This window comes from Lithobates pipiens, unplaced genomic scaffold (genome assembly GCF_037356315.1).
Source record: "Lithobates pipiens isolate NorthernLeopardFrog02 unplaced genomic scaffold, aLitPip1_a1.2 Scaffold_18, whole genome shotgun sequence".
NCBI classification, from domain to species: domain Eukaryota; kingdom Metazoa; phylum Chordata; class Amphibia; order Anura; family Ranidae; genus Lithobates; species Lithobates pipiens.
This window is the reverse complement of record NW_027507758.1, coordinates 641,412,806-641,438,253: the sequence shown is the minus strand read 5'-3', so window position 1 is coordinate 641,438,253 and position 25,448 is coordinate 641,412,806. Positions and strand designations below refer to the sequence as shown.

At 49.3% G+C, this 25,448-nt stretch overlaps 2 protein-coding genes across 3 annotated transcripts in view; one reads left to right on the top strand and one right to left on the bottom strand.

The window, feature by feature from the left end:
* LOC143986903 (uncharacterized) overlaps window positions 1-25,448 on the top strand; it is a 1,023,878-nt gene that overhangs the window by 519,077 nt on the left and 479,353 nt on the right. The window lies entirely within an intron of this gene.
* LOC143989875 (uncharacterized) lies at window positions 1,042-10,252 on the bottom strand. 2 transcript variants are annotated; one of them, XM_077490155.1, is made up of 5 exons: window positions 10,204-10,252; window positions 1,878-2,005; window positions 1,666-1,789; window positions 1,452-1,549; window positions 1,042-1,361 (listed from the first exon to the last, which is right to left on the bottom strand). In XM_077490155.1, exons 3-5 carry the CDS (start codon window positions 1,748-1,750, stop codon window positions 1,065-1,067), a joined length of 480 nt encoding a protein of 159 aa, XP_077346281.1. In that variant the 5' UTR covers window positions 1,751-1,789; window positions 1,878-2,005; window positions 10,204-10,252; the 3' UTR covers window positions 1,042-1,064. The 2 variants fall into 2 exon arrangements, with proteins under 2 accessions (XP_077346281.1, XP_077346280.1); XM_077490154.1 differs by having other exon boundaries at window positions 1,666-2,005.

The window sequence follows — 25,448 nt, the reverse complement described above, 5'->3', positions numbered from 1 at the left end:
ATTGACAGACATCAAGCTACATTTATACATGAAACCCTGTTTGCGGCCAGGAAGGCCATAGCTCGACTGTGGATGAGGAGCTCCCCCCGACTGTTGGTTACTGGAAAAGGGATATAAATAATGTTCTTCCGTTTAAAAAGCTGATATATCAACATAGGGGGTGTATACAAAAATTTTCCAAAGTCTGGGATAGATGGATGGGAGATGGGGAAACCTGTGCGTGAGATGGGTATATGTAGAGGTTTACATATGGAGCCATTTGGATCAACTGACTGAGGACCATTGAACATGGGAAAGATCTGATTGGGAAGAGGGAGGGATGGGGAGTGGGAGAAGGAGCGAGATAATGGCTACGCTCTCCCCTGATGAACTGTGGAACAAGAGGTTACTTGGGTAATGCAAATGGTATGGAATGTTATATGTTTTTCTGTTGTACCATTGCTGTGATACATATGTGCATACGTTTGCCGTAAAATGTGTTTGTAAATTGCATACGCTTAATAAAGTTGGTTTTCCCAAAAAAAAAAAATAAAATAAAAAAAAAAAAAAGGTGACAGCTAGACCCGGGCATGGGGCCCAAAACACATACCCCAGGTGACTAGGTAGAGCAACATCTATGGTAAAAAAAAAAAAAAAAAAAAACTTTTGCTGCCAGCTGAACCCCATAATTTCCATAAATCCAGTCTATATCTATAAATTGTGTCGGCAGCACAGAGAAGGAAGATTATCGGAGAGAAATCCAGGAATACAGGATGGGGAACACAGCTCAGGAAAGTGACCAGGGGATTACAGGCTGATATCACCCAGCCCCCGCCCTACTCTGGACCAATCCGTGAGCAGTATGGGTGGAGGAATGTATTTAGTGTTAATGACCCACCTGTGCTGATCTCTGTAGGAGTGTCCTCCTCTATAAATGTCCCCGTTATTCCATCCTCCTCCATAGACTGCTGATCATCCCCCACATACCTCTCTTCTTCTTCTGATTTCACCTCAAATTCTATATCCATTGGATCTCCACTCTAAAGAAAATGAGAGAGAATATCATCTGTAAACAATACAATTTATTATTGTGACATCACATAGAAAATCCACACATCATCTCTAGGATGTTGTAGATGCTCCATCCCACCAAGCTTGTAACAGTGGGGGATGGTGTGATCTTCCTGTGTGGAATCCCGGGAATACAGAGGACGGGGACATCTCTCTGGTGGGTTTCTGTAGCTGGATGACTCCACCATGGTGTCCTGGTACAGATCTTTGTGTTCTTTTAGAGACTCTGACTCCTCCATCACCCCATCCTCATCATCCTCCTCTTTTATCTCTTCTTTAACCACAACTTTAGAATCTCTCAGGTTTCCACTCTGAATATATATAAAAAAATGACATCAATGGTAACAATGCAGATAATGTACAGATCCTAATGATACTATCAGTGATTGTTCCTCATCTACCTGATGATGGTGGGGGATGGTGTGACCTTCCTGTGTGGAATCCCGGGAATACAGAGGACGGGGACATCTCTCTGGTGGGTTCCCATTACTGGAGCCATCTGTAGGAAACACACACACTGACTGAATACATTGTTTCTATGTGTTTATCAGATGATGGGGGATCTAGGTGGAGCCTCCGTACTGCTCTCTCCTTTACAATAAAGTCTCCTCTTACCCGGTGATGTGAGGGGCGGCTGATTGTCCATCATGACGTCCTTGTAGAGATCCTTGTGTCCTTCTAAATACTCCCACTCCTCCATGGAGAAATAGACAGTGACATCCTGACACCTTATAGGAACCTGACACACACAATGATACAGTCACCATCCAGACACATCCCTTGTCTGTTACTGGATAATGTCCCAGAATTCCCAGAATCCTCCTCACTTCTCCTCCATCATCTCTCTGGTGACTTCTAGAATCTTCTTTGTATTTCTCTATTCTATCAGGGAGGGAGGTGGAGGCAATGTGATGGTCATATGATCTCCAGACTTCACAGGAGGAAAACTCTAGATCTGAACACAAATAGAAAAAATAAATGATATTCCCAGAATCTTCCTCACCTCTCCATCCAGGGGTCCATTTTATTAAAGATCCACTTCAGAATGAGATATTATTTACCCACACAGGACCCCCACACTATGCAGGATAAAAGCTTGTAGCAGGTATTCTGATGTCATTACATACAATGCAGAGCCAACAGTCCTACTTTGCTAGTGAGGATGCCAAGGGTCCGCCCACATCCTAAGAGCATCAGAAAAAAATGGAAGGAGGAGCTCAGAGACAAATGAGAATATTGCTCAGCCAATGGGAGATGATCTCAGCATGACTTACATAATGAAGCAGATGAGGGGAGGGGAGGAAGTCACTTATGGTGACCATAGAGACATGGAAGTTCAGCTGGTTCAGCAGGGATCGGTCACATTTCCATCCATGTGTGGTCACTGCCGGGTTAAAAGTCACTCCATCAGCGGCTGTAGCCAATAGCTTCATCACTGATCTGTGTATTCTGAGAGTGTAGGAGCGCCCCCCATTGTCAGAATACAATAGTGAGACTTCCGGTTCCGGCGCCACATGAACAGGCTGTGAGTGGACGTAGCTCCCGCCGAACCCCTCTATTTTGCTGCCTCCAGATCTGCTACAACTCCAGGGTTACTCCCCAAAAGTCCGCCTCACACACAGGAGACTCATGGACCGCTTTGTGGAGCGGTCTTATGCCCGGGCTGTCTCCTCTTCGCCAACCTCGGCAGAAGACGCGGCCCTCAGCGCGGCCAAGATGGCGACCGCGCCTCCAGCGGACCAGGCCGGGCCCTTGCTCCCAGCAGAACTACAGGGAACTCACCAACCGGCGGGCATTGCCCAAGAAGTTGTTGCCCTTCTAGGCCCTACTTTAACCGCCACAGTGGATGCAGCCGTACACAAAGGGCTGGAGCAGCTACATATAGAACTACAAGTACAAGCGCAACGCATCACTCAGACGGAGGATCGGATCTCTTACCTGGAAGATGATACTGCGGCGCAATCGGCGACGCTCGCCCGACTCACAGCGGAGACGAGAGACCTGTGGGATAAGATCGATGACCTCGAGAATCGCTCCAGAAGGAACAATCTTCGGATCATTGGTCTGCCGGAAACGGTCACTGCGAACAACCTCGCTGACATCTGTGCTAAACTCATACCGGAACAATTGGGTATCCGCATACCCTGTACGATCGAACGGGCTCATCGCATCGGCCAATTTGAGGATACCCGCACTAAGCCTCGCCACGTCATTGTGCGGTATCTCAATTATGCTGACAAGGCAGCGATTCTGCAAGCATTCCGGCGCAATCGTACCTTAACCGTTGATGGAGCTAAGCTTCTGCTATTTGCCGACTATTCCGTTGAGGTCATGAAGCGCAGGAAAGCGTTCGCTTCGGTTTGTACCACGCTGCACCACCAACAAATGAGATTCTCCTTAGCATACCCTGCTATTCTGCGAATGGAAACACCCTCGGGAGAACGACTATCTTTTACGTCACCGGACGAAGCAGCGAACTACTTGGCCCAAACCACCACGGAAATGGACCATACGGATGCATCGGTCGGCTCTCCGTCCCGACCTGAACCTCGTGATCGCAGACCGCACTCCAGCCCTCGCAAGCCGCCGTATAAGCGCACCCGACTCACTCAGCTTTCGCATCGTGAAGGAAATCGCGGTCGTTGAAACCGAACACTTCTACAGAAAAGACCACGCTACTGTTCATCACGCTGAAGATGGAATTGGCCTACAGAGTACACGTTTGTTCGTTTCTTTTATTTCTATTTCTCTCCTGGGCCCACACTTCTACGTTATGTTAACAGTTCCTTCGTGTTCTAGTTTTGGACTTTTATGTTTCCTTTAGCGCCCTCGGCCTGGGATATTCTCACTGCAACACCTTTGCTGTCCCCCGCGTGAGGAGCTTTACTCTACTCGGCTCTTGATCTCTCCTGGACATTACTTCAGAGTGAGGGGGAGGCGGGAGGGTCGGTATCCACGTACAGTTGGATGTGGAAAAAAGTGAAGTACATGATAGATGATGTAGATACTTTATGGGTATCACTTTATACTATGTTCACTACAGGTTATGTTTCACGTTACATGTGGTTTTTTACTTTGTGTTTTTCTGACTATTGCATGCCTTTCAGCCTAGCAATGACACGATCTTTGAGTGCTCCCCTATCTGGCGGATCGTGCTTTTGGGGGAGATTTCTCCGCTACCTCTTAGAGCTAACATCTGAATTATCACCACTATGGCGTCGCCAGTCGAGGGGAGTCACTTGAAGATAGTGTCGTGGAATGTTAAGGGGCTTCGCTCCCAATGTAAACGCTTGATGATCCTTCGACATTTGAAGCGATTACGAGCGGATGTGGCTCTATTGCAAGAGACACACCTCTCGGGCGAAGATATGCAGCGCCTACGAAAACTGTGGGTGGGGGAGGTTTTTGGGTCTCCATCTGATGGCCGTAAGGCTGGGGTAGTGATTCTGTTGCACAAAAAGCTAACCTATACAGTTAAGAACGTACAAGTGGATCAATTAGGTCGCATGGTCACCGTATCACTTAAATTAGCCCATTCGGATATAGCTATTACTAATGTCTATGCCCCCAATTCACCTGACTCTGCCTTTTTTCGTGATTTGACTACTTGGACGACGATGGTGCCAGAAGCTTTGCACGTTGTGGGAGGGGATTTTAACACGGTGATGTCCCCCGCCCTTGACCGTTCGAACAGACCCGCCGACATAGGGTCGACTCGAAACAGACCTCGCACCACATCAACGCTCTTAGCCAGAACGGTAGACCAATTACAACTACTAGACCCGTGGAGGATAACTCATCCGACGGGTAGAGATTTTACATTCTATTCACCTCCTCACGACTCGTTTTCTCGCATAGACTACTTTTTTGTCACCCAAGCGCTTTTTCCTCTGACCCGGGATCCGGAAATCTATGACCCGAGGATATCGGACCACAGCCCAATAGCCCTTAAATTGTTAGACACTCGTGCGGGAGCCCTGCCGCCTCTGTGGCGATTCCCCTCGTACTTAGCAGACAATGAAGATTTTCGGTCGGTTCTAGAGCTAGCATGGTCGGAATATGTCTCTGACAATAGGGAATACATATCCAAGCCAAATTTGTTCTGGGAGGCTGGCAAAGCCTTTTTAAGGGGTAAAATCATCTCATATGTCACTCAATTTAAACGTAACGCCAAGCGACAATATATGGCGGCGAGCGAGAAGTTACGGTGTGCTCACGAACGTTTGGTATCTAATCGTTCGCAGGCCAATATTAAATTATGGACGAAGGCCAAGGGGGAGTTTGATCTCTGGGCACAGCAGCGGGAATTGGCCAAAACGTCGTACTCTACTCTATATTTTCACAAATTCGGTAATAAGGCAGGTAAATTACTTGCCAGGATGTGCGCCGGCACTAGAAAACCTACGCGTATTATGTCTTTGAAAGATGATGAAGGGGTGCTACACTCGTCCTCAGATGAAATTAACAAGATCCTTACGGATTACTACACGCGATTGTATTCGACGGACTCGATAGATCCGGAGGGTGCAGCGACCCTCCTCCGTCAATTACAGTTGCCTGTACTCACCGCCGAAGCTCTGGATGCCCTCAATGCTCCCGTTACGGCTGAGGACATTCAGACCACAATTAAATCTTTAGCGTCGTCTAAAGCGCCGGGCCCGGACGGCCTCACTGCCGAATTTTATAAAATGACCAAGGACTTTATCCCGGCCACGTTGCAAGCTGTTTTTAAGCCAATGTGGGAGGGCGGTCCATACCTACCTACGGGAACACAGGCATATATACGGCTTATCGGCAAAAAGGACAAAGATCCTACTCTACCAGGGTCATACCGACCAATATCGTTGATTAACGTAGACGTGAAAATTTTATCCAAAATTGTCGCCACTCGTCTCGCGTCTATACTCCCTTCCCTTCTACACCCAGCTCAATCGGGCTTCGTTAAAGGACGCTCGGCAACGTTAAACATTCGTAAGGTCCTGACGGTGCTAGAGTACGCTAAATCCCACCCAGACAAAGATGTGGCTATTATGTCGCTAGACGCCGAAAAGGCCTTCGACAACATTAGTCTGTCCTGGCTCTTCCAAGTATTGCAAAAGCTGGCGTTCTCCGGTCCGATATTGCAATTTTTACGACGTATGTACGAATCCCCGACGGCGCGCTTGGTGACCCCTGACTTTATATCGGCCTCAATCCCCTTGTCAAAAGGGACAAGACAGGGTTGTCCACTGTCTCCTTTATTGTTCAACTTAGCCGTTGAACCTTTGTCAAGACTGATTAACTCGCCTAACGGGATTAGTGGAATCAAGTTAGGGGACCATACGCTCCGCTCGGCCTTTTTTGCGGACGATATTTTGTTGTTCTCTACGGATCCGTCGGGAGACTTTAAACGCCTTGCAGACTTATTCCACAAATTCCGGTCATACTCTGGACTGCGCATTAATTTTGACAAAAGTGAAATCCTTTCCCTTCGACCTAACCTGGCCACCGCCTGGACCTCTAGCTCCCCCTTGGCCGTAGCGAAACACTATATCACTTACCTCGGGATACGCATTGGCAGGACACCCTCCACTATCTATTCCCTTAATTTCCCTCCAGTGATATCGAAGATTGTACACGAATTAGAGGCTTGGGCGGCTCTTCCTCTCTCGCTCTTCGGGAGATGTCATCTTTTTAAAATGGTTTCATTTGCCCGCTTACTATACCCAATGCAGACCATCCCTCTCTTAGTTAAACATTCAGATGTTAGATTGATTCACTCAGCTTTAACGAAATTTTTATGGGCCGGGAAAAAACCGAGGATTGCTTTGAATAAACTATGTCTCCCGAAGATGGAGGGAGGAGCGAGCCTGCCCAATATCCGATTTTACAATCTAGCATGTCTGCTTCGCCAGGGCCTAGACTGGCTTACAGGAAATTCTAGGTACTCTAATGAAGCATTAGAAGCTGCAGTGGTCTCCCCGTTTGCCCTATCGGCTATCCTTCACTCGAATCCAAACAAATTACCCACTCACATCCGATCTAATCTATTGATTAGAGATACTGTGATAGCATGGAGGGAGTCGCGTAAATTAATAGGGCTACCGTCCGATATTTCACGCTATTTACCAATCCAATCTAACCCCATGTTCCCTCCTTCCACAATGCATAGTGTATTTACTTGTTGGGCATCTAAGGGTCTCACGAAGGTATATGATATCTACTCGAATGACTCTGGCAGGCCCAAGCCGTTCTCAATGCTAGCTAGAGAATTTTCCTTGCCGTTATCTCATTCCTTCCACTACCACCAGCTCCTTAGCTATCTGGGTAACAGGCATAGATGTATAACGAATCAGTTCCAAAAATCATTCATTGATACGATCATACACAATGGTGACTATTCTATCTCTACTATTTATACTTCCCTTATTGAATATCACTCTGCCAAATACCGCTTGCAACCTTTCCGAAAATGGGCGGACATTTTTGAGGATGTGGACCTTCCCGGAAAATTGCTAGAGGGTTATGTTAAGACTAGAAAAATCACAGTTTCCGAAACATGGAGAGAAACCCAATTCAAGATTCTTCATAGGGCGTATTACCCCTTCCGTGTCAACCGAGCTGACCCTAGCCAGGAATGCTGTCCATGGTGTTCAAAATTGCATCCTACGCTTCTCCATCGTTTATGGGAATGTCCACACGTTGAGACCTTTTGGAACTTGGTGCTACAATTTATTCATGCTGTCACAAATCGGGACTTACCCAGAGACCGACTTCTATGTCTCTTCGGATATACCACATTGGCTGAACCTCACCTCTCAGATAGCTATCCAGCTATACCCCAATGGGCGCATTTATGTCTCTTGGTCGCACGGAGAACTATCCTGACGCAATGGATCAAACCCTCACCACCTTCACTACAGGCTGTGAAAAAAGCCCTGGAAACTCTGTTCTACTTGGAACGATTAGATACTATTTTGCTAAATCACAAATCAACCTCACGCTTTTTTTCGAGATGGCGCATTTTTTTGGAACATGTCTTTGCAAAAGAGGATATACACAGGATTATGCAGCCATTCAGATACACAGAATGGTATCTAAAGAGGGACATTACTAATTCTCTGGGACCGCTCAAGCTACCCAGGGAAGCACTTGGGGAGGAGCCCCCCCAGTCTTGCTCTACAGCGTAATGACTCTTAGCTTCAGTTCTATGCTGACTCTGTATTGCTCTGCCATGTATTTTTTTTTTTTTTTTTTTTTTCTCTTTGCTAGGTTGAGTTATTATTCCCATGGACTCTGCTGTACACATCTAAGCTTTTTAGGCATGTGGCTGTCAACTACGAACCATGTATCGTTATTAAGTGTTTCTTGTATACTTACTGTTTTTGTTTCTTGACTGCTTGTCATTTATGGTAAAAAGCAATAAAAAAATTTATTTAAAAAAAAAAAAAAGAATACAATAGTGCAGCGGGGAGGATTCCCCCATCCCCCTCCAATGTGTGGATGGGGGAATCACTTCAGTTTTTTCCTCTCATCCCGCTGGATGAACGATAAAACTGAATCATGTATGGCCAGCTTTGGAAGAAAGCTATATTAATCATCAACTGATCCTCCTGAAGGGGTTAATCTAGGTTTCCACCCTAATATATATATATATATATATATATATATATATATATATATATACACACCTCTCCCATCCTCTGGAACTCACTACCTCAACCTGTCCGGCTATCCCCTACTCTTGCTACCTTCAGGTGACCCCTGAAAACTCATCTCTTCAGGGAAGCCGACCACGTCTCCAACTGATCTTTTATCACTTCCATCAGCTCATTCCCCACAGTTACAACCTTTTGTACCACCTGCCCCTCCCTATTAGATTGTAAGCTCTTCTGAGCAGGGCCCTCTTAATCCTCTTGTATTTTATTGTATTATAACTGTATTGTCTCCCTTTTATATTGTAAAGTGCTGCGTAAACTGTTGGCGCTATACAAATCCTGTATAATAATAAATGTGTGTATCATCATCTGCTGGAGATAAAAGACATTGCAGTGATTATGGAGGAAGAGGACGGACATGACGGGGGTGTGATGAATGAAGAGTGCAGAGAGAGAGCACACAGAGGTCAATTACCAGGAACCCGACACGTGGGGCATTTATTGGGGACTCGGGGTACAGGCAGGGGGAGAATTAGTCCACAGAACAAGCAATAGATACAGCAATGAAGAGTGATCCTCAGGGGCGGTAATATGGGACAGATAAGGGTTGTTATTTTAACGGGGCAAACAGAAGGCACAGAAATGAAGAGTGCTCCTCAGGACAGCAAAGGGGTGATAGTCCACAGGGCAGAGCAGTGTTGGCACATAGGGTAGCAAGACACAGTACAATGAAAAATTCCACAGGATAACAATGTAACACCACACAGGTAGTCCACGTAGGATGGCCAGGGAAATGGGCCCGACTCAGGGGCAGAGATCCAGGTCCAAGAAAGGGCAGAGATCAGGGCGTGATGGGTTAAGTATAGGAAATGGAAGATATCAAGTCCAACAGGGCTAGGTGCTGATAGCTGAAGTAGGGCAGGCAGGGTGAAGTCCAGAACAGGGCAGAGACCCAGGCTGACAGGGGTAGGGGCTGGTACCTGAAGCAGGGCAGGCAGGGTGAAGTCCATGGGCCCTTGGAGGGGGTTGGGAGGGTCTGACCACAGCTCAGCAGCACAGACAATACAGAACTATATGTCCAGGGTGCAGAGAGCAGCACCCAGTCCATACTGACCCATCAGACTCAGCAGTTCTAAGCACCTTCCAGTGAGGTCTGCAGCCATCAGCTCCTCTCTGTGTCCATCATGGAAGGCGACTCTCACCAGACTGACCCCCTTCTTTGTGTTGTGAATTCAGCCAGAGACCTCCCCTCAGATTCAGGTGGTGCCGAGGTGTCTGGCTCTATCCTGACACAATATACAATCATTTATGTGCTTCTTACTGAGGGAGCCTCATGTCCTCCCCCTGTGGGGACCCCGGAACTCACACTCCACATTATACCGATACACTGACTGCGTTATACATTGCATCCCGATTAGAGATTGTCCATTTTATAAAGCTAAATACAAACATCTAATACTTCTGACCTTCATTATAGGGGGTTACTGGGTGTAAATAGAAAATACGATCTTATTACCTCCTCTGCTACTTCTTCCTGCAACGTCTCCTCTCTACTTCCTGCCAACTCACCTCTCACCCGGAACTTCCTGTCTGTACCTGACATCACTTCCTGTTTGTACCTGGCATCACTTCCTGTCTTCCATAGAGAATTCCTGTCTGGGTAGAAGTGAGATCACCACCCTGTGGAGATCAAAGGAACTGCAGCCCTGAGAAACGTCTGGTAGTGTTAACATGGCCTTGTGCTGTGTGTGTATGTACTGTATATCCTTATAGACGGGTCATCTCCACTCCCACCAAGAGGGATAGAAATATATTACTGCTCGGGGGGGGAGACATTTTGGCCCCTTGAATTTTGCAGTAAAATTGATGTCATATTTAGTCATGTAGAACATCTGTTATATGGATACAAAAAGCCCCAACCGAGAGTAAAGGGTGGAAATGGCTCCTGATCCCCAGATTTGGGCAATTATGTCACCAATATGAATAGAATAAAACCCGCGCTATGTGTAACAACTCAAATACCTACAGAAATAACTTATACCGGACTGCTGCTGTAACAAAGGTAAGTATTCCCTTTATCAACTAGAAGAGCATTATGTATCACAGCTCTGTCCTATCAGTGCTCTCCCCCACCACCACACTCTCCTGTCCCCTCCAGTGCTCTCCTCCACCACCGCACTCTTATGCCCCCCCAGTGCTCTCTTCCACCACCGCACTCTCCTGCCCCCCCAGTGCTCTCCTCCACCACCGCACTCTCCTGCCCCCCCAGTGCTCTCCTCCACCACCGCACTCTCCTGCCCCCTCCCCCAGTGCTCTCCTCCACCACCACACTCTCCTGCCCCCCCAGTGCTCTCTTCCACCACCGCACTCTCCTGCCCCCCCAGTGCTCTCCTCCACCACCGCACTCTCCTCCCTCCCCCACTGCTCTCCTCCACCACCGCACTCTCCTGCCACCCAGTGCTCTCCTCCACCACCGCACTCTCCTGCCCCCCCAGTGGTCTCCTCCACCACCGCACTCTCCTGCCCTACCCAGTGGTCTCCTCCACCACCGCACTCTCCTGCCCCCCCAGTGCTCTCCTCCACCACCGCACTCTCCTGCCCCCCCAGCGGTCTCCTCCACCACCACACTCTCCTGCCCCCCCAGCGGTCTCCTCCACCACCACACTCTCCTGCCCCCCCAGTGGTCTCCTCCACCACCACACTCTCCTGCCACCCCCTCCAATGCTCTCCTCCACCACCACACTCTCCTGCCCCCTCCCCCACAGTGCTCTCCTCCACCGCCACACTCTCCTGCCCCCCCAGTGCTCTCCTCCACCAGCACACTCTCCTGCCACCCCCCAGTGCTCTCCACCACCACCACACTCTCCTGCCCCCCAGTGCTTTCCTCCACCACTGCACTCTCCTGCCCCCCCAGTGCTCTCCTCCACCGCCACACTCTCCTGCCACCCCCTCCAGTGCTCTCCACCACCACACTCTCCTGCCCCCCCCACAGTGCTCTCCTCCCCCACCACACTCTCCTGCCCCCCCAGTGCTCTCCTCCACCGCCACACTCTCCTGCCCCCCCCCAGTGGTCTCCTCCACCACATTCTCCTGCCCCCCCCCACAGTGCTCTCCTCCACCACCACCCACCACACTCTCCTGCCCCCCCCCCAGTTTTCTCCTCCCCTGTTCTTGCTGCTCTCCAGCTCTCCCCATCCTTCTCTAGACACCATCCCAGTGCTCTCCCCCCAGTGCTCTCCCCCTGTCCCCCCCAGTGCTCTCCCCCCTTGTTCCCCCAGTGCTCTCCACTCTGCCCAGTGCCCCCCCCGTTCTCCCCCCCCACAGTGCTCTCCACTCCCCCCAATCCTCTCCCCTCCGTGCTCTCCCTCCGTTCTCCCCCCAGTGCTCTCACCCCTGTTCTTTCCCCCCCAGTGCTCTCCCCTCAGTGCTCTCCACTCCCCCCAGTGCTCTCCCCCCTGTTCTTTCTCCCCCCAGTGCTCTCCCCCCTGTTCTTTCTCCCCCCAGTGCTCTTCAGCTCTCCCCATCACTCTCCAGCCCCCCATTCTCCCCACCCCTGTTATTTCTGCCCCAGTGCTCTCTACCCTCCGTGCTCTCCACCCCTGTTCTTTTTGGCTCCCCCCCAGCACTCTCCACTCCCCACCCCTGTACTCTCCACTCCCCCTGCATTTTTCCCCCACCCATGTGCTCTCCACCCCCCATAGTGCTCTCCAGTCCCCCGTGCTTTCCACCCCTGTTCTTTCTGGCCCCCACTGGTGCTCTCAAGCTCCCCCCATTGCTCTCCACTCCCCCCTGCTCTTTGTACCCCCCAGTACTCTCCAGCCCCCATGCTCTCCACACCTGTTTTTCTGCCCCCCAGTGCTCTTCACCACCCCACACTCTTAGCCCCCCCCAGTGCTCTCTACCACCCCACACTCTTAGCCCCCCCAGTGCTCTCAGCCTACCGTGCTCTCTACCCCTGTTCTTGTTGACCCCCCCAGTACTCTCAAGTTCCCCCCCAGCGCTCTCCGCTCCCCACCCCTGTGATCTCCACTCCCCCTCGCTCTTTGCCCCCACCCATGTGTTCTCCATCCCCGCCAGTACTCTTTGCTCCCCCTTCTCTCCAACTCCCACTCAGAGCTCTCCACTAGTGATGGCCGAACAGTTCGCCCAGCGGTCGTTTCGCTGCGAATTTCGGCTGTTCGCGGTCCGCCAGTTCGGCGGACTATTGGCGTCGTTCGCCCGGCGGACTTCCGTGTTTTTACTGTGTAAAGGAACTTTGACCTGATGACACATCCATCATGGGGTACAGGACAGCCAATTGAGACATTACAGGACAAGGTCACTTGGACATTCCCCCTAACCTATAAATACACCCGATCCGGCGGCCATTTTACATTCTTTCTTCTGTCACTATAGGGAAGGTTGCTATGTGGAGTAGGGAGAGATAAATCGCTAGCTATTTGGTACACAAAAGTTCTTTTCAGGACTGGTATAGGTGTTAGGTGTATATAGGTTTGCTGTGCTACTGATTCTTGCAGCAGCCTGAGTGTCTTTTGTCAGTTTAGAGAAAGGGACAGGACGGTGTGTGCTACAGGGAGAGTCAGTTTAGTCATCATCATCATCATTAGCTGTTACTATCAGGTCCACAAAAGAGCTATTCCAGTAACCAGTAATTGTTCCAGGCTCCTCTTTTTTGCCAGTTTGTATAGGGACAGGAAGGAAGCAGTGTGTCAGGCAGTGAGGGTCAGTTTAAAGAGTTGCTGTTACTATTAGTTCCACAAAGGTTATTTTCAGGACTGGTATCAGTGGTATGGTAATAGGCTTGTACACGTATAATATTCTTTCTTCCAAATATAGAAAGAATATTATACTTGACTGCTGCCCTTCTGCTGCAGTCTGCTAATCATTCACAACTCACTTGTTCCACAAAGCTCTTTATCAGGACTGGTAACTTGGTCTGTGTAGGGTGCTACAGTACATAGGGTTGAGTGAGGTACAGTCTGCTGTTCTGTAAGGACCGCTATCAGTCCACAATAGATAGGGTTGAGGTGCACCACTGCTGACCGCTGCCCTATACTGCAGCAGTCCTTCAGCAGTATAGGGACTGACGTACAGTCTGCTAATCACTAACACACAACCTGCTTGGTCCACAAAAGTTCTTATAAGGACTGGTAACTTGGTCTAGGGTGCTACAGTACATAGGGTTGAGTGAGGTACAGTCTGCTGTTCTGTAAGGACCGCTATCAGTCCACAATAGATAGGGTTGAGGTGCACCACTGCTGACCGCTGCCCTATACTGCAGCAGTCCTTCAGCAGTATAGGGACTGACGTACAGTCTGCTAATCACTAACACACAACCTGCTTGGTCCACAAAAGTTCTTATAAGGACTGGTAACTTGGTCTAGGGTGCTACAGTACATAGGGTTGAGTGAGGTACAGTCTGCTGTTCTGTAAGGACCGCTATCAGTCCACAATTGATAGGGTTGAGGTGCACCACTGCTGACCGCTGCCCTATACTGCAGCAGTCCTTCAGCAGTATAGGGACTGACGTACAGTCTGCTAATCACTAACACACAACCTGCTTGGTCCACAAAAGTTCTTATAAGGACTGGTAACTTGGTCTAGGGTGCTACAGTACATAGGGTTGAGTGAGGTACAGTCTGCTGTTCTGTAAGGACCGCTATCGGTCCACAATAGATGGGGTTGAGGTGCACCACTGCTGACCGCTGCCCTATACTGCAGCAGTCCTTCAGCAGTATAGGGACTGACGTACAGTCTGCTAATCACTAACACACAACCTGCTTGGTCCACAAAAGTTCTTATAAGGACTGGTAACTTGGTCTAGGGTGCTACAGTACATAGGGTTGAGTGCGGTACAGTCTGCTGTTCTGTAAGGACCGCTATCGGTCCACAATAGATAGGGTTGAGGTGCACCACTGCTGACCGCTGCCCTATACTGCAGCAGTCCTTCATTGGTATAGGGACTGACGTACAGTCTGCTAATCACTAACACACAACCTGCTTGGTCCACAAAAGTTCTTATAAGGACTGGTAACTTGGTCTAGGGTGCTACAGTGCATAGGGTTGAGTGAGGTACAGTCTGCTGTTCTGTAAGGACCGCTATCGGTCCACAATAGATAGGGTTGAGGTGCACCACTGCTGACCGCTGCCCTATACTGCAGCAGTCCTTCAGCAGTATAGGGACTGACGTACAGTCTGCTAATCACTAACACACAACCTGCTTGGTCCACAAAAGTTCTTATAAGGACTGGTAACTTGGTCTAGGGTGCTACAGTACATAGGGTTGAGTGCGGTACAGTCTGCTGTTCTGTAAGGACCGCTATCGGTCCACAATACATAGGGTTGAGGTGCACCACTGCTGACCGCTGCCCTATACTGCAGCAGTCCTTCATTGGTATAGGGACTGATGTACAGTCTGCTAATCACTAACACACAACCTGCTTGGTCCACAAAAGTTCTTATAAGGACTGGTAACTTGGTCTAGGGTGCTACAGTGCATAGGGTTGAGTGAGGTACAGTCTGCTGTTCTGTAAGGACCGCTATCGGTCCACAATAGATAGGGTTGAGGTGCACCACTGCTGACCGCTGCCCTATACTGCAGCAGTCCTTCAGCAGTATAGGGACTGACGTACAGTCTGCTAATCACTAACACACAACCTGCTTGGTCCACAAAAGTTCTTATAAGGACTGGTAACTTGGTCTAGGGTGCTACAGTACATAGGGTTGAGTGAGGTACAGTCTGCTATTCTATAAGGACTGGTCTCGGTCCACAATACATAGGGTTGAGGTGCACTACTGCTGACCACTGCCCTATACTGCAGCAGTCCTTCATCGGTATAGGGACTAAGAGTTTTGTCACAGGGTGATTTAAAAAATGACAGGCAGAGGAAGAGGCAGGCCCTTCCGCAGGGGTGGTAGGGGTAGGGCAGGAGCACCAGCCTTGAGCAAAAGTGGGAAGTTGCAGAAGGTGCGTTCAATTACTTTAAAGGACGCACCAGACTTGGTTGAGTGGCTGACTCAGCCTTACTCTTCTGCACCCTCCTCATCCTCTCGATCTGCACCCTCTTCTTCACTCTCTGCTATGTGCACCCCCAAAGACACTACCACCAACAACAACACCACCACCACCACCACCACCACCACATACCTTCCGCTTGAGTCACAGGAATTATTTTCCGATCCATATCAAGAGGACATTTCTGATGCGCAGCCACTCTTGGTATTGGATCAGGAAGAGGAGGTAGCAACAACCGCTACTCAGCAGTCTGGCGACAGTACCCAGATCAGCCCAAGGAGGAGGTTGGTCCCCGGTGTTGCTGCCTACTCCGAGATCTCTACTTATAGCGGTGGGGAAGGTGACGTTGATGATGACGTGTCTAGTGATGTCACGTGGGTGCCCACAAGAGAGGAAGAGGAGGGGAGTTCAGAGGGAGATATGGACCAGCAGATAGGGAGGAGAAGCAGGAATAACTTACATTGCACAGGAGGGACAAAGCAGACTGCAAATGTATCAGGAGCGAGTCATCGACCATGTACGGTCACATCTGGCGCTCCCAGGGCACCGGCACATGGCTCCGCAGTGTGGGCTTTTTTTAACGTGTCCGCTGCTGACAATAGCGTTGCCATCTGCAATCTTTGCAGTCAACGCATTAGTCACGGTAAGCCCAACACTCACCTAGGGACAACCGCCTTAAGAAGGCACATGAGCAGCCATCACCGAGCCCAGTGGGAGCAACGAAACACACAAAGCCACACTGCAGGCTCTCACCGTCCAGCCTCGTCTTCTACTTCTCCTCTCTCCTCACAATTGTCCTCCACTCCACCTTCCATCACGCCAAGCTCACGTTTTTCTGCAAAAAGGCAGGCTTCCGTGGGCTTAATGTTCGAGCGTAAAAAAATGATGACGCCGGATAACCCTCTTGCCCAACGGTTGACGGCTGGCTTGTCAGAACTGATAGCCCGCCAACTACTGCCATATAAACTGGTGGACTCGGAGGCCTTTCGCAAATTTGTGGCCATTGGAACACCACAATGGAAGGTCCCAGGAAGGAAGTATTTCTCGGAGAAGGGCATCCCAGAGCTATATGGCCATGTTCAGCGGCAAGTGAATGTATCTCTGGCACACAGTGTCAGTGCCAAGATACATCTGACCACAGACACGTGGTCTAGCAAACACGGGCAGGGAAGGTATATCACTTTTACTGCCCACTGGGTGAACCTTCTGACGGCCATCAAGCATGTAACCCGTGGCACCCGTGTAGATTTGGTTTTACCGCCACGGATTGCATGCAGGCCTGACTCTTCTTCTCCTCCTCCTCCTACTCCATCCTTCTCCCTCTCCTCCTCAGCTGCCTCCTCCTTTTCCGCTGCTAGCGTCTCTTCCGCTGCACCGCCCAAGCTCCCCAGAACCTATTCCACATGCCAGGTGAGACGTTGCCATGCCGTGCTGCGTCTGTTGTGCCTGGAAGCCAAGAGCCACACTGGCCCGGCACTCCTTTCAGCTTTGCGTTCACAGGCAGATCAGTGGCTAACACCGCTCAATTTGACAGTTGGTAAAGTGGTGTGTGACAACGGTGCCAATCTGCTTAGCGCATTGAAACAGGGCAAAATCACGCACGTGCCATGCATGGCACACGTCTTAAACTTGGTCGTGCAGCGATTCCTTGTCAAATACCCTGGGGTCCAGGACATCTTGCGGCAGGCAAGGAAAATCTCGGCCCATTTCAGAAGATCTTACACGGCCATGGCTCGCCTTGCTGACATTCAGCGGCGACACAATCTGCCGGTCAGACGTCTTATTTGCGATTGCCCGACGCGATGGAACTCAACCTTCTATATGCTTGATAGGCTGCTCCAGCAGAAACGTGCAGTTAACGTCTACCTGTATGAACTCTGCGGCAGAAACGGTTCTGGGGAGCTGTTTTTTTTTTCACCGCGCCAGTGGCTGCTCATGCGCGCCGTATGCAGACTTCTGCGGCCATTTGAGGAGATCACCAAACTGGTCAGTCGCAGCCATGGTGCCATCAGTGACATGGTACCTTATGCCTTCTTTATGGAGCGTGCATTGCGTCGTGTCATTGATCAGGCTGTGGAGGAGCAGGAGCGGGAAGATGAGGAAGTCGCAATGCTGGATGAATTCCCAGGGGGGGCTACTCTATCTGAGACAAGTCAACAACAGGAGTCTGAAGAGGAGTCAGAGGAGGATGGTGCCGGGGCAGATGAGGAGGAGCAAGAAGAACATGCTTTAAACCTTTCTGGGATCCCTGTTGTGCGTGGATGGGGAGAGGAGAATGAAGAGGACGACATTATCCTGGATGATGAGCAGGAGCCAGGCCACCATACCGCTTCCACTTTAGTGCAAAAGGGTGCCTTCATGCTCCAGTGTTTTAATAGGGACCCCCGTATAAAAAGCATAAGGGTCAAGGACCAGTACTGGGTGGCAACATACTTAGACCCCCGGTACAAACACAAAATGGCGGAAATGTTACCGCCGTCACAGAGGGCTGTCAGAATGCAGCACTTCCAGGCCTTGCTTCAAGAAATGCTGCATTCTGCTTTTGCGTGCGCTGGCAGAGGAGCAATTCCCACTCCCAGAGAAGGATTTGCGGGTACCAATCCAACAGCGCCTGCAAGAAGAGGCCAGTTTGAAGATGTGTTGGTGACTTCGGATATGAGGTCATTCTTTCAGCTGACCCATCGACAGGTGTCATCCGGATCCAGCATCAGGGAACGCCTAGACCGTCAGGTGTCCGACTACATTGGGTTAACGGCCGATGTGGACGCTCTGAGGAGTGATGAACCCCTGGACTACTGGGTGGGCAGGCTTGACCTCTGGCCAGAGCTTGCCCAATTTGCAATCGAACTGTTGGCTTGCCCCTCATCCAGTGTCCTGTCCGAAAGGACGTTCAGCGCAGCAGGGGGGATCGTGACCGATAAGCGTACTCGCCTAGCTCACGACAGTGTTAACTACCTCACATTTATAAAAATGAATGAGGCATGGATCTCGGAGGAATTCAACACATGTGACCAGTAGACCATGTATATGTCTATAAACTATTTTTTTAATCAAGCACACAGACCTTCTTTCTTCATTTGGCTCACTTCCTTGTCCCAAAAAAGCACACCGTACTATATGCCCCTACCCTCCTCTTTGAAGAGGTTGAGCGGTGTCATATTTCTACTGGGGCTGCTTATGAGGGGATCACACCATCCCTGTGCTGTGCTGAGTTTCTCCTGGGCCTGCTTATTATGAGGGGATCACACCATCCCTGTGCTGTGCTGACTTCCTCCTGGGGGTTCTTATTATGAGGGGATCACACCATCCCTGTGCTGTGCTGAGTTTCTCCTGGGCCTGCTTATTATGAGGGGATCACACCATCCCTGTGCTGTGCTGACTTCCTCCTGGGGGTTCTTATTATGAGGGGATCACACCATCCCTGTGCTGTGCTGAGTTTCTCCTGGGCCTGCTTATTATGAGGGGATCACACCATCCCTGTGCTGTGCTGACTATCTCCTGGGGGTTCTTATTATGAGGGGATCACACCATCCCTGTGCAGTGCTGAGTTTCTCCTGGGCCTGCTTATTATGAGGGGATCACACCATCCCTGTGCTGTGCTTAGTTTCTCCTGGGCCTGCTTATTATGAGGGGATCACACCATCCCTGTGCTGTGCTTAGTTTCTCCTGGGCCTGCTTATTATGAGGGGATCACACCATCCCTGTGCTGTGCTGACTTCCTCCTGGGGGTTCTTATTATGAGGGATCACACCATCCCTGTGCTGTGCTGAGTTTCTCCTGAGCCTGCTTATTATGAGGGGATCACACCATCCCTGAGCTGTGCTGAGTTTCTCCTGGGCCTGCTTATTATGAGGGGATCACACCATCCCTGTGCTGTGCTGACTTCCTCCTGGGGGTTCTTATTATGAGGGGATCACACCATCCCTGTGCTGTGCTGACTTCCTCCTGGGGGTTCTTATTATGAGGGGATCACATCATCCCTGTGCTGTGCTGACTTCCTCCTGGGGGTTCTTATTATGAGGGGATCACACCATCCCTGTGCTGTGCTGAGTTTCTCCTGGGCCTGCTTATTATGAGGGGATCACACCATCCCTGTGCTGTGCTGACTTCCTCCTGGGGGTTCTTATTATGAGGGGATCACACCATCCCTGTGCTGTGCTGACTTACTCCTGGGGCTGCTTACTGTGCTGCTGTCAGTGCTGTATATCACGGTGCTGGTGTGAGTGCTTAATGTCACGCTGTTGCTGTCAGTGCTTTATATCACGGTGCTGATGTCAGTGCTTAATGTCACGCTTCTGATGTCAGTGCTCTCTATCACGGTGCTGCTGTCAGTGCTGTATATCACGGTGCTGATGTCAGTGCTTAATGTCACGCTTCTGATGTCAGTGCTCTCTATCACGCTGCTGCTGTCAATGCTGTATGTCACGGTGGTGGTGTTAATGCTTTATCTCACGCTGCTGATGTCAGTGCCCTCTATCACGGTGCTGCTGTCAGTGCTGTATATCACGGTGCTGATGTCAGTGCTTAATGTCACGCTTCTGATGTCAGTGCTCTCTATCACGGTGTTGCTGTCAATGCTGTATGTCATGGTGCTGGTGTTAATGCTTTATGTCACGCTGCTGATGTCAGTGCCCTCTATCACGGTGCTGTTGTCAGATGACTCTATCACGGTGCAGGTGTCATTGCTGTATGTCACGCTGCTGGTGATCATCTCCTGCACCCTCTTCTTTGCCTACTCTGGTCCCTGACCTTCCGTCTGCTCCATTGCCTTCATGCGCTCCACAGTCCTGAATTGTCAGAACAATTTCCCATATAAAAAAAGAATGCTTGTAGTTATCGATCCCAAATTCACCTCATACATGTATTATGTCATTGGCCATGTGGTGGGACTATGTTTGCCCAGCTAATAATTATTTTGTGGCTGCAAATTTGACCTAAAGGTTTGCGAAGTTCGCCTCCCATTGAAGTCAATGGGGCCCGTCGCGAACTTTCGGTTTCGCGAACTATCGGCCGCGTTCGCGAAACGTCCCGTCGGAAGTTCGTCCATCACTACTCTCCACTTCCCCAGGACCAGAGGGCAGGCTGACTGGGGCCGGAAAATGAGGCTGAAGGTGCAAGTGGCCAAGGACCACTCCATCTCACAGCAGACAGATCCTCTGGAAGGAGCACCATCCCCATCCAAAACGAGAACAGACCCTGCCTGCTGCTTGCCGTCATGGATATCCTGCTGGCATGCAAGGTACTGTACCAAGCATCAACAACACACCTTCCCACAGACAGGGACTGCAGACTGGGACATGGGGCACAGGAGGGGCTGCAATGATGGGCACAGTGAGACTGCATTCACGGCACAGTAAAACTGCATTTGATGGACACAGTGAGGCTGCATTTGATGGACACAGTGAGGCTGCATTTGGTGGGCACAGGTGAGGCTGCATTTGGTGGGCACTGGGGAGGCTGCATTTGGTGGGCACTGGTGAGGCTGCATTGAGCTCTTGCATCAGGTCTGCAGTCTCTGTCCATCTGCTGTAGCATGTCTGCAGTCTCTGAAGGAGTCTGGAGAGGAGTCAAGAGTGGGAGCACCGCTGGGATGGGGGTCATGGGAGAAGTCAGACTTGTGTGGACTGTGGACAGGAGACTATAAAACCTCCAAGCTGGAGCCGACTGACTGAGCCCTGCACAGTGCACCTGAGAGGAGGTCAGTGAAAGCACCGCCAGGCCAGTCGGGGGTCACTGATGTAAGGGGGGAGTGAATACGATAATGTAAGGGGCACTGATATAAAGGGTTTCCACCTTTATATTAGTAACCCACCCCCCTTAAATAGAGTATTCTTTCTGCAGAAGGTGGTCCCCCCCCCCCCACGTTCTGAGTTTCTGGGGTCCCCCTTGATGATTGATCACTTACCACTAGAATTTGAATATATATATATATATATATATATATATATATATATATATATATATAATTTCATATCTATATCTAATACTCTCTTCATCAAATGTGCTTTAAAATGTATGTTTTTTCCTTTTCATGAACAAGAAAATAATGACGTTATGCTGTTGGGCTGGTATAATAATGCTGTGTGGCTGTTATGAAATTTTTTCCAGGGCTGGTTTTTGAAAGCATGGGCGTCCGCAAGGTTACTCAGGTGGCTGCGTACCATGCCCATATAGCCTAGAGAATGTACATCTTTTTACATTGCAATACATCTGTTGTTGCCATATTTTTATCTTGATGAAAACAGCCTATACAGTGACAGTATGAGATCAAAATATGGCCACAACAGATGTATTGCAATGTAAAAAGATGTACATTCTCTAGGCTATATGGGCATGAAACACAGCTGCCAGAGTAACTTCCAATACAAAGTGAAGATGAGTTATCTGTTATATAACACATATGTATTACCAATGGGAAGATTTTCATGAGATTGTTGAAAAGGGGTGGAGCATGAGTGGCCTTGAAATGATGCCCCCCCTTGGAAAAAGTTCTGTGGACGCCCATGTCTGCAGCAGTCCTTTATCAGTATAGGGACTGAGGTACAGTCTGCTAATCACAACCTACTAGTTCCACAAAGGTCCTTATAAGGACTGGTAAGGTATAGGGTACTACAGTACATAGGGTTGAGTGAGGTACAGTCTGCTATTCCTTAAGGACTGGTATAGGTCCACAATATAAAGGGTTGGGGTGCACTACTGCTGACTACTGCCCTTCTGCTGCAGTAGTCCTTTATCAGTATAGGGACTGAGGTACAGTCTGCTAATCATTCACAACCTACTAGTTCCACAAAGGTCCTTATAAGGACTGGTAAGGTATAGGGTACTATAGTACATAGGGTTGAGTGAGGTACAGTCTACTATTCCTTAAGCACTGGTATAGGTCCACAATATATAGGGTTGAGGTGCACTACTGCTTTCTGCTGCCCTATACTGCAGCAGTCCTTTATCAGTAGGGGCTGAGGTACAGTCTGCTAATCACAACCTACTAGTTCCACAAAGGTCCTTATAAGGACTGGTAAGGTATAGTGTACTACAGTACATAGGGTTGAGTGAGGTACAGTCTGCTAATCCTTAAGGACTGGTATAAGTCCACAATATATAGGGTTGAGGGGCACTACTGCTGACTGCTGCCCTATTCTGCAGCAGTCCTTTATCAGTATAGGGACTGAGGTACAGTCTAATAAACACAACCTACTAGTTCCACAAAGGTCCTTATAAGGACTGGTAAGGTATAGGGTACTACAGTACATAGGGTTGAGTGAGGTACAGTCTGCTATTCCTTAAGGACTGGTATAGGTCCACAATATATAGGGTTGAGGTGCACTACTGCTTTCTGCTGCCCTTCTGCTGCAGTAGTCCTTTATCAGTATAGGGACTGAGGTACAGTCTGCTAATCATTCACAACCTACTAGTTCCACAAAGGTCCTTATAAGGACTGGTAAGGTATAGGGTACTACAGTACATAGGGTTGAGTGAGGTACAGTCTGCTATTCCTTAAGGCCTGGTATAGGTCCACAATATATAGGGTTGAGGTGCACTACTGCTGACTGCTGCCCTATACTGCAGTAGTCCTTTATCAGTATAAGGACTGAGGTACAGTCTGCTAATCATTCACAACCTACTAGTTCCACAAAGGTCCTTATAAGGACTGGTAAGGTATAGGGTACTATAGTACATAGGGTTGAATGAGGTACAGTCTGCTATTCCTTAAGGACTGGTATAGGTCCACAATATATAGGGTTGAGGTGCACTACTGCTGACTGCTGCCCTATACTGCAGCAGTCCTTTATCAGTAGGGACTGAGGTACAGTCTGCTAATCACAACCTACTAATTCCACAAAGTTCCTTATAAGGACTGGTAAGGTATAGTGTACTACAGTACATAGGGTTGAGTGAGGTACAATCTGCTAATCCTTAAGGACTGGTATAGGTCCACAATATATAGGGTTGAGGTGCACTACTGCTGACTGCTGCCCTATTCTGCAGCAGTCCTTTATCAGTATAGGGACTGAGGTACAGTCTGCTAATCACAACCTACTAGTTCCACAAAGGTCCTTATAAGGACTGGTAAGGTATAGGGTACTACAATACATAGGGTTGAGTGAGGTACAGTCTGCTATTCCTTAAGGACTGGTATAGGTCCACAATATATAGGGTTGAGGTGCACTACTGCTTTCTGCTGCCCTTCTGCTGCAGTAGTCCTTTATCAGTATAGGGACTGAGGTACAGTCTGCTAATCATTCACAACCTACTAGTTCCACAAAGGTCCTTATAAGGACTGCTAAGGTATAGTGTACTACAGCACATAGGGTTGAGTGAGGTACAGTCTGCTATTCCTTAAGGACTAGTATAGGTCCACAATATATAGGGTTGAGGTGCACTACTGCTGACTGCTGCCCTATACTGCAGCAGTCCTTTATCAGTAGGGACTGAGGTACAGTCTGCTAATCACAACCTACTAGTTCCACAAAGGTCCTTATAAGGACTGGTAAGGTATAGTGTACTACAGTACATAGGGTTGAGTGAGGTACAGTCTGCTAATCCTTAAGGACTGGTATAGGTCCACAATATATAGGGTTGAGGTGCACTACTGCTGACTGCTGCCCTATTCTGCAGCAGTCCTTCATCAGTATAGGGACTGAGGTACAGTCTGCTAATCACAACCTACTATATCCACAAAGATCCTTATAAGGACTGGTAAGGTATAGGGTACTACAGTACATAGGGTTGAGTGAGGTACAGTCTGCTATTCCTTAAGGACTAGTATAGGTCCACAATATATAGGGTTGAGGTGCACTACTGCTGACTGCTGCCCTATACTGCAGCAGTCCTTTATCAGTATAGGGACTGAGAGTTTTGTCACAGGGTGATTTAAAAAATGACAGGCAGAGGAAGAGGCAGGCCCTTCCGCAGGGGTGGTAGGGGTAGGGCAGGAGAAACAGGCTTGAGTCAAAGTGGGAAGTTGCAGAAGGTGCGTTCAATTACTTTAAAGGACGCACCAGACTTGGTTGAGTGACTCACTCAGCCTTACTCTTCTGCACCCTCCTCATCCTCTCGATCTGCACCCTCTTCTTCACTCTCTGCTATGTGCACCCCCAAAGACACTACCACCAACAACACCACCACCACCACCACCACATACCTTCCGCTTGAGTCACAGGAATTATTTTCCGATCCATATCAAGACATTTCTGATGCGCAGCCACTCTTGGCATTGGATCAGGAAGAGGAGGTAGCAAGAACCGCCACTCAGCAGTCTGACGACAGTACCCAGATCAGCCCAAGGAGGAGGTTGGTCCCCGGTGTTGCTGCCTACTCCGAGATCTCTACTTATAGCGGTGGGGAAGGTGACGTCGATGATGATGTGTCTAGTGATGTCACGTGGGTGCCCACAAGAGAGGAAGAGGAGGGGAGTTCAGAGGGAGATATGGACCAGCAGATAGGGAGGAGAAGCAGGAATAACTTACATTGCACAGGAGGGACAAAGCAGACTGCAAATGTATCAGGAGCGAGTCATCGACCATGTACGGTCACATTTGGCGCTCCCAGGACGCCAGCACATGGCTCCGCAGTGTGGTCTTTTTTTAACGTGTCCGCTGCTGACAATAGTGTTGCCATCTGCAATCTTTGCAGTCAACGCATTAGTCGCGGTAAGCCCAACACTCACCTAGGGACGACCACCTTAAGAAGGCACATGAGCTGCCATCACCGAGTCCAGTGGGAGCAACGGAACACACAAAGCCACA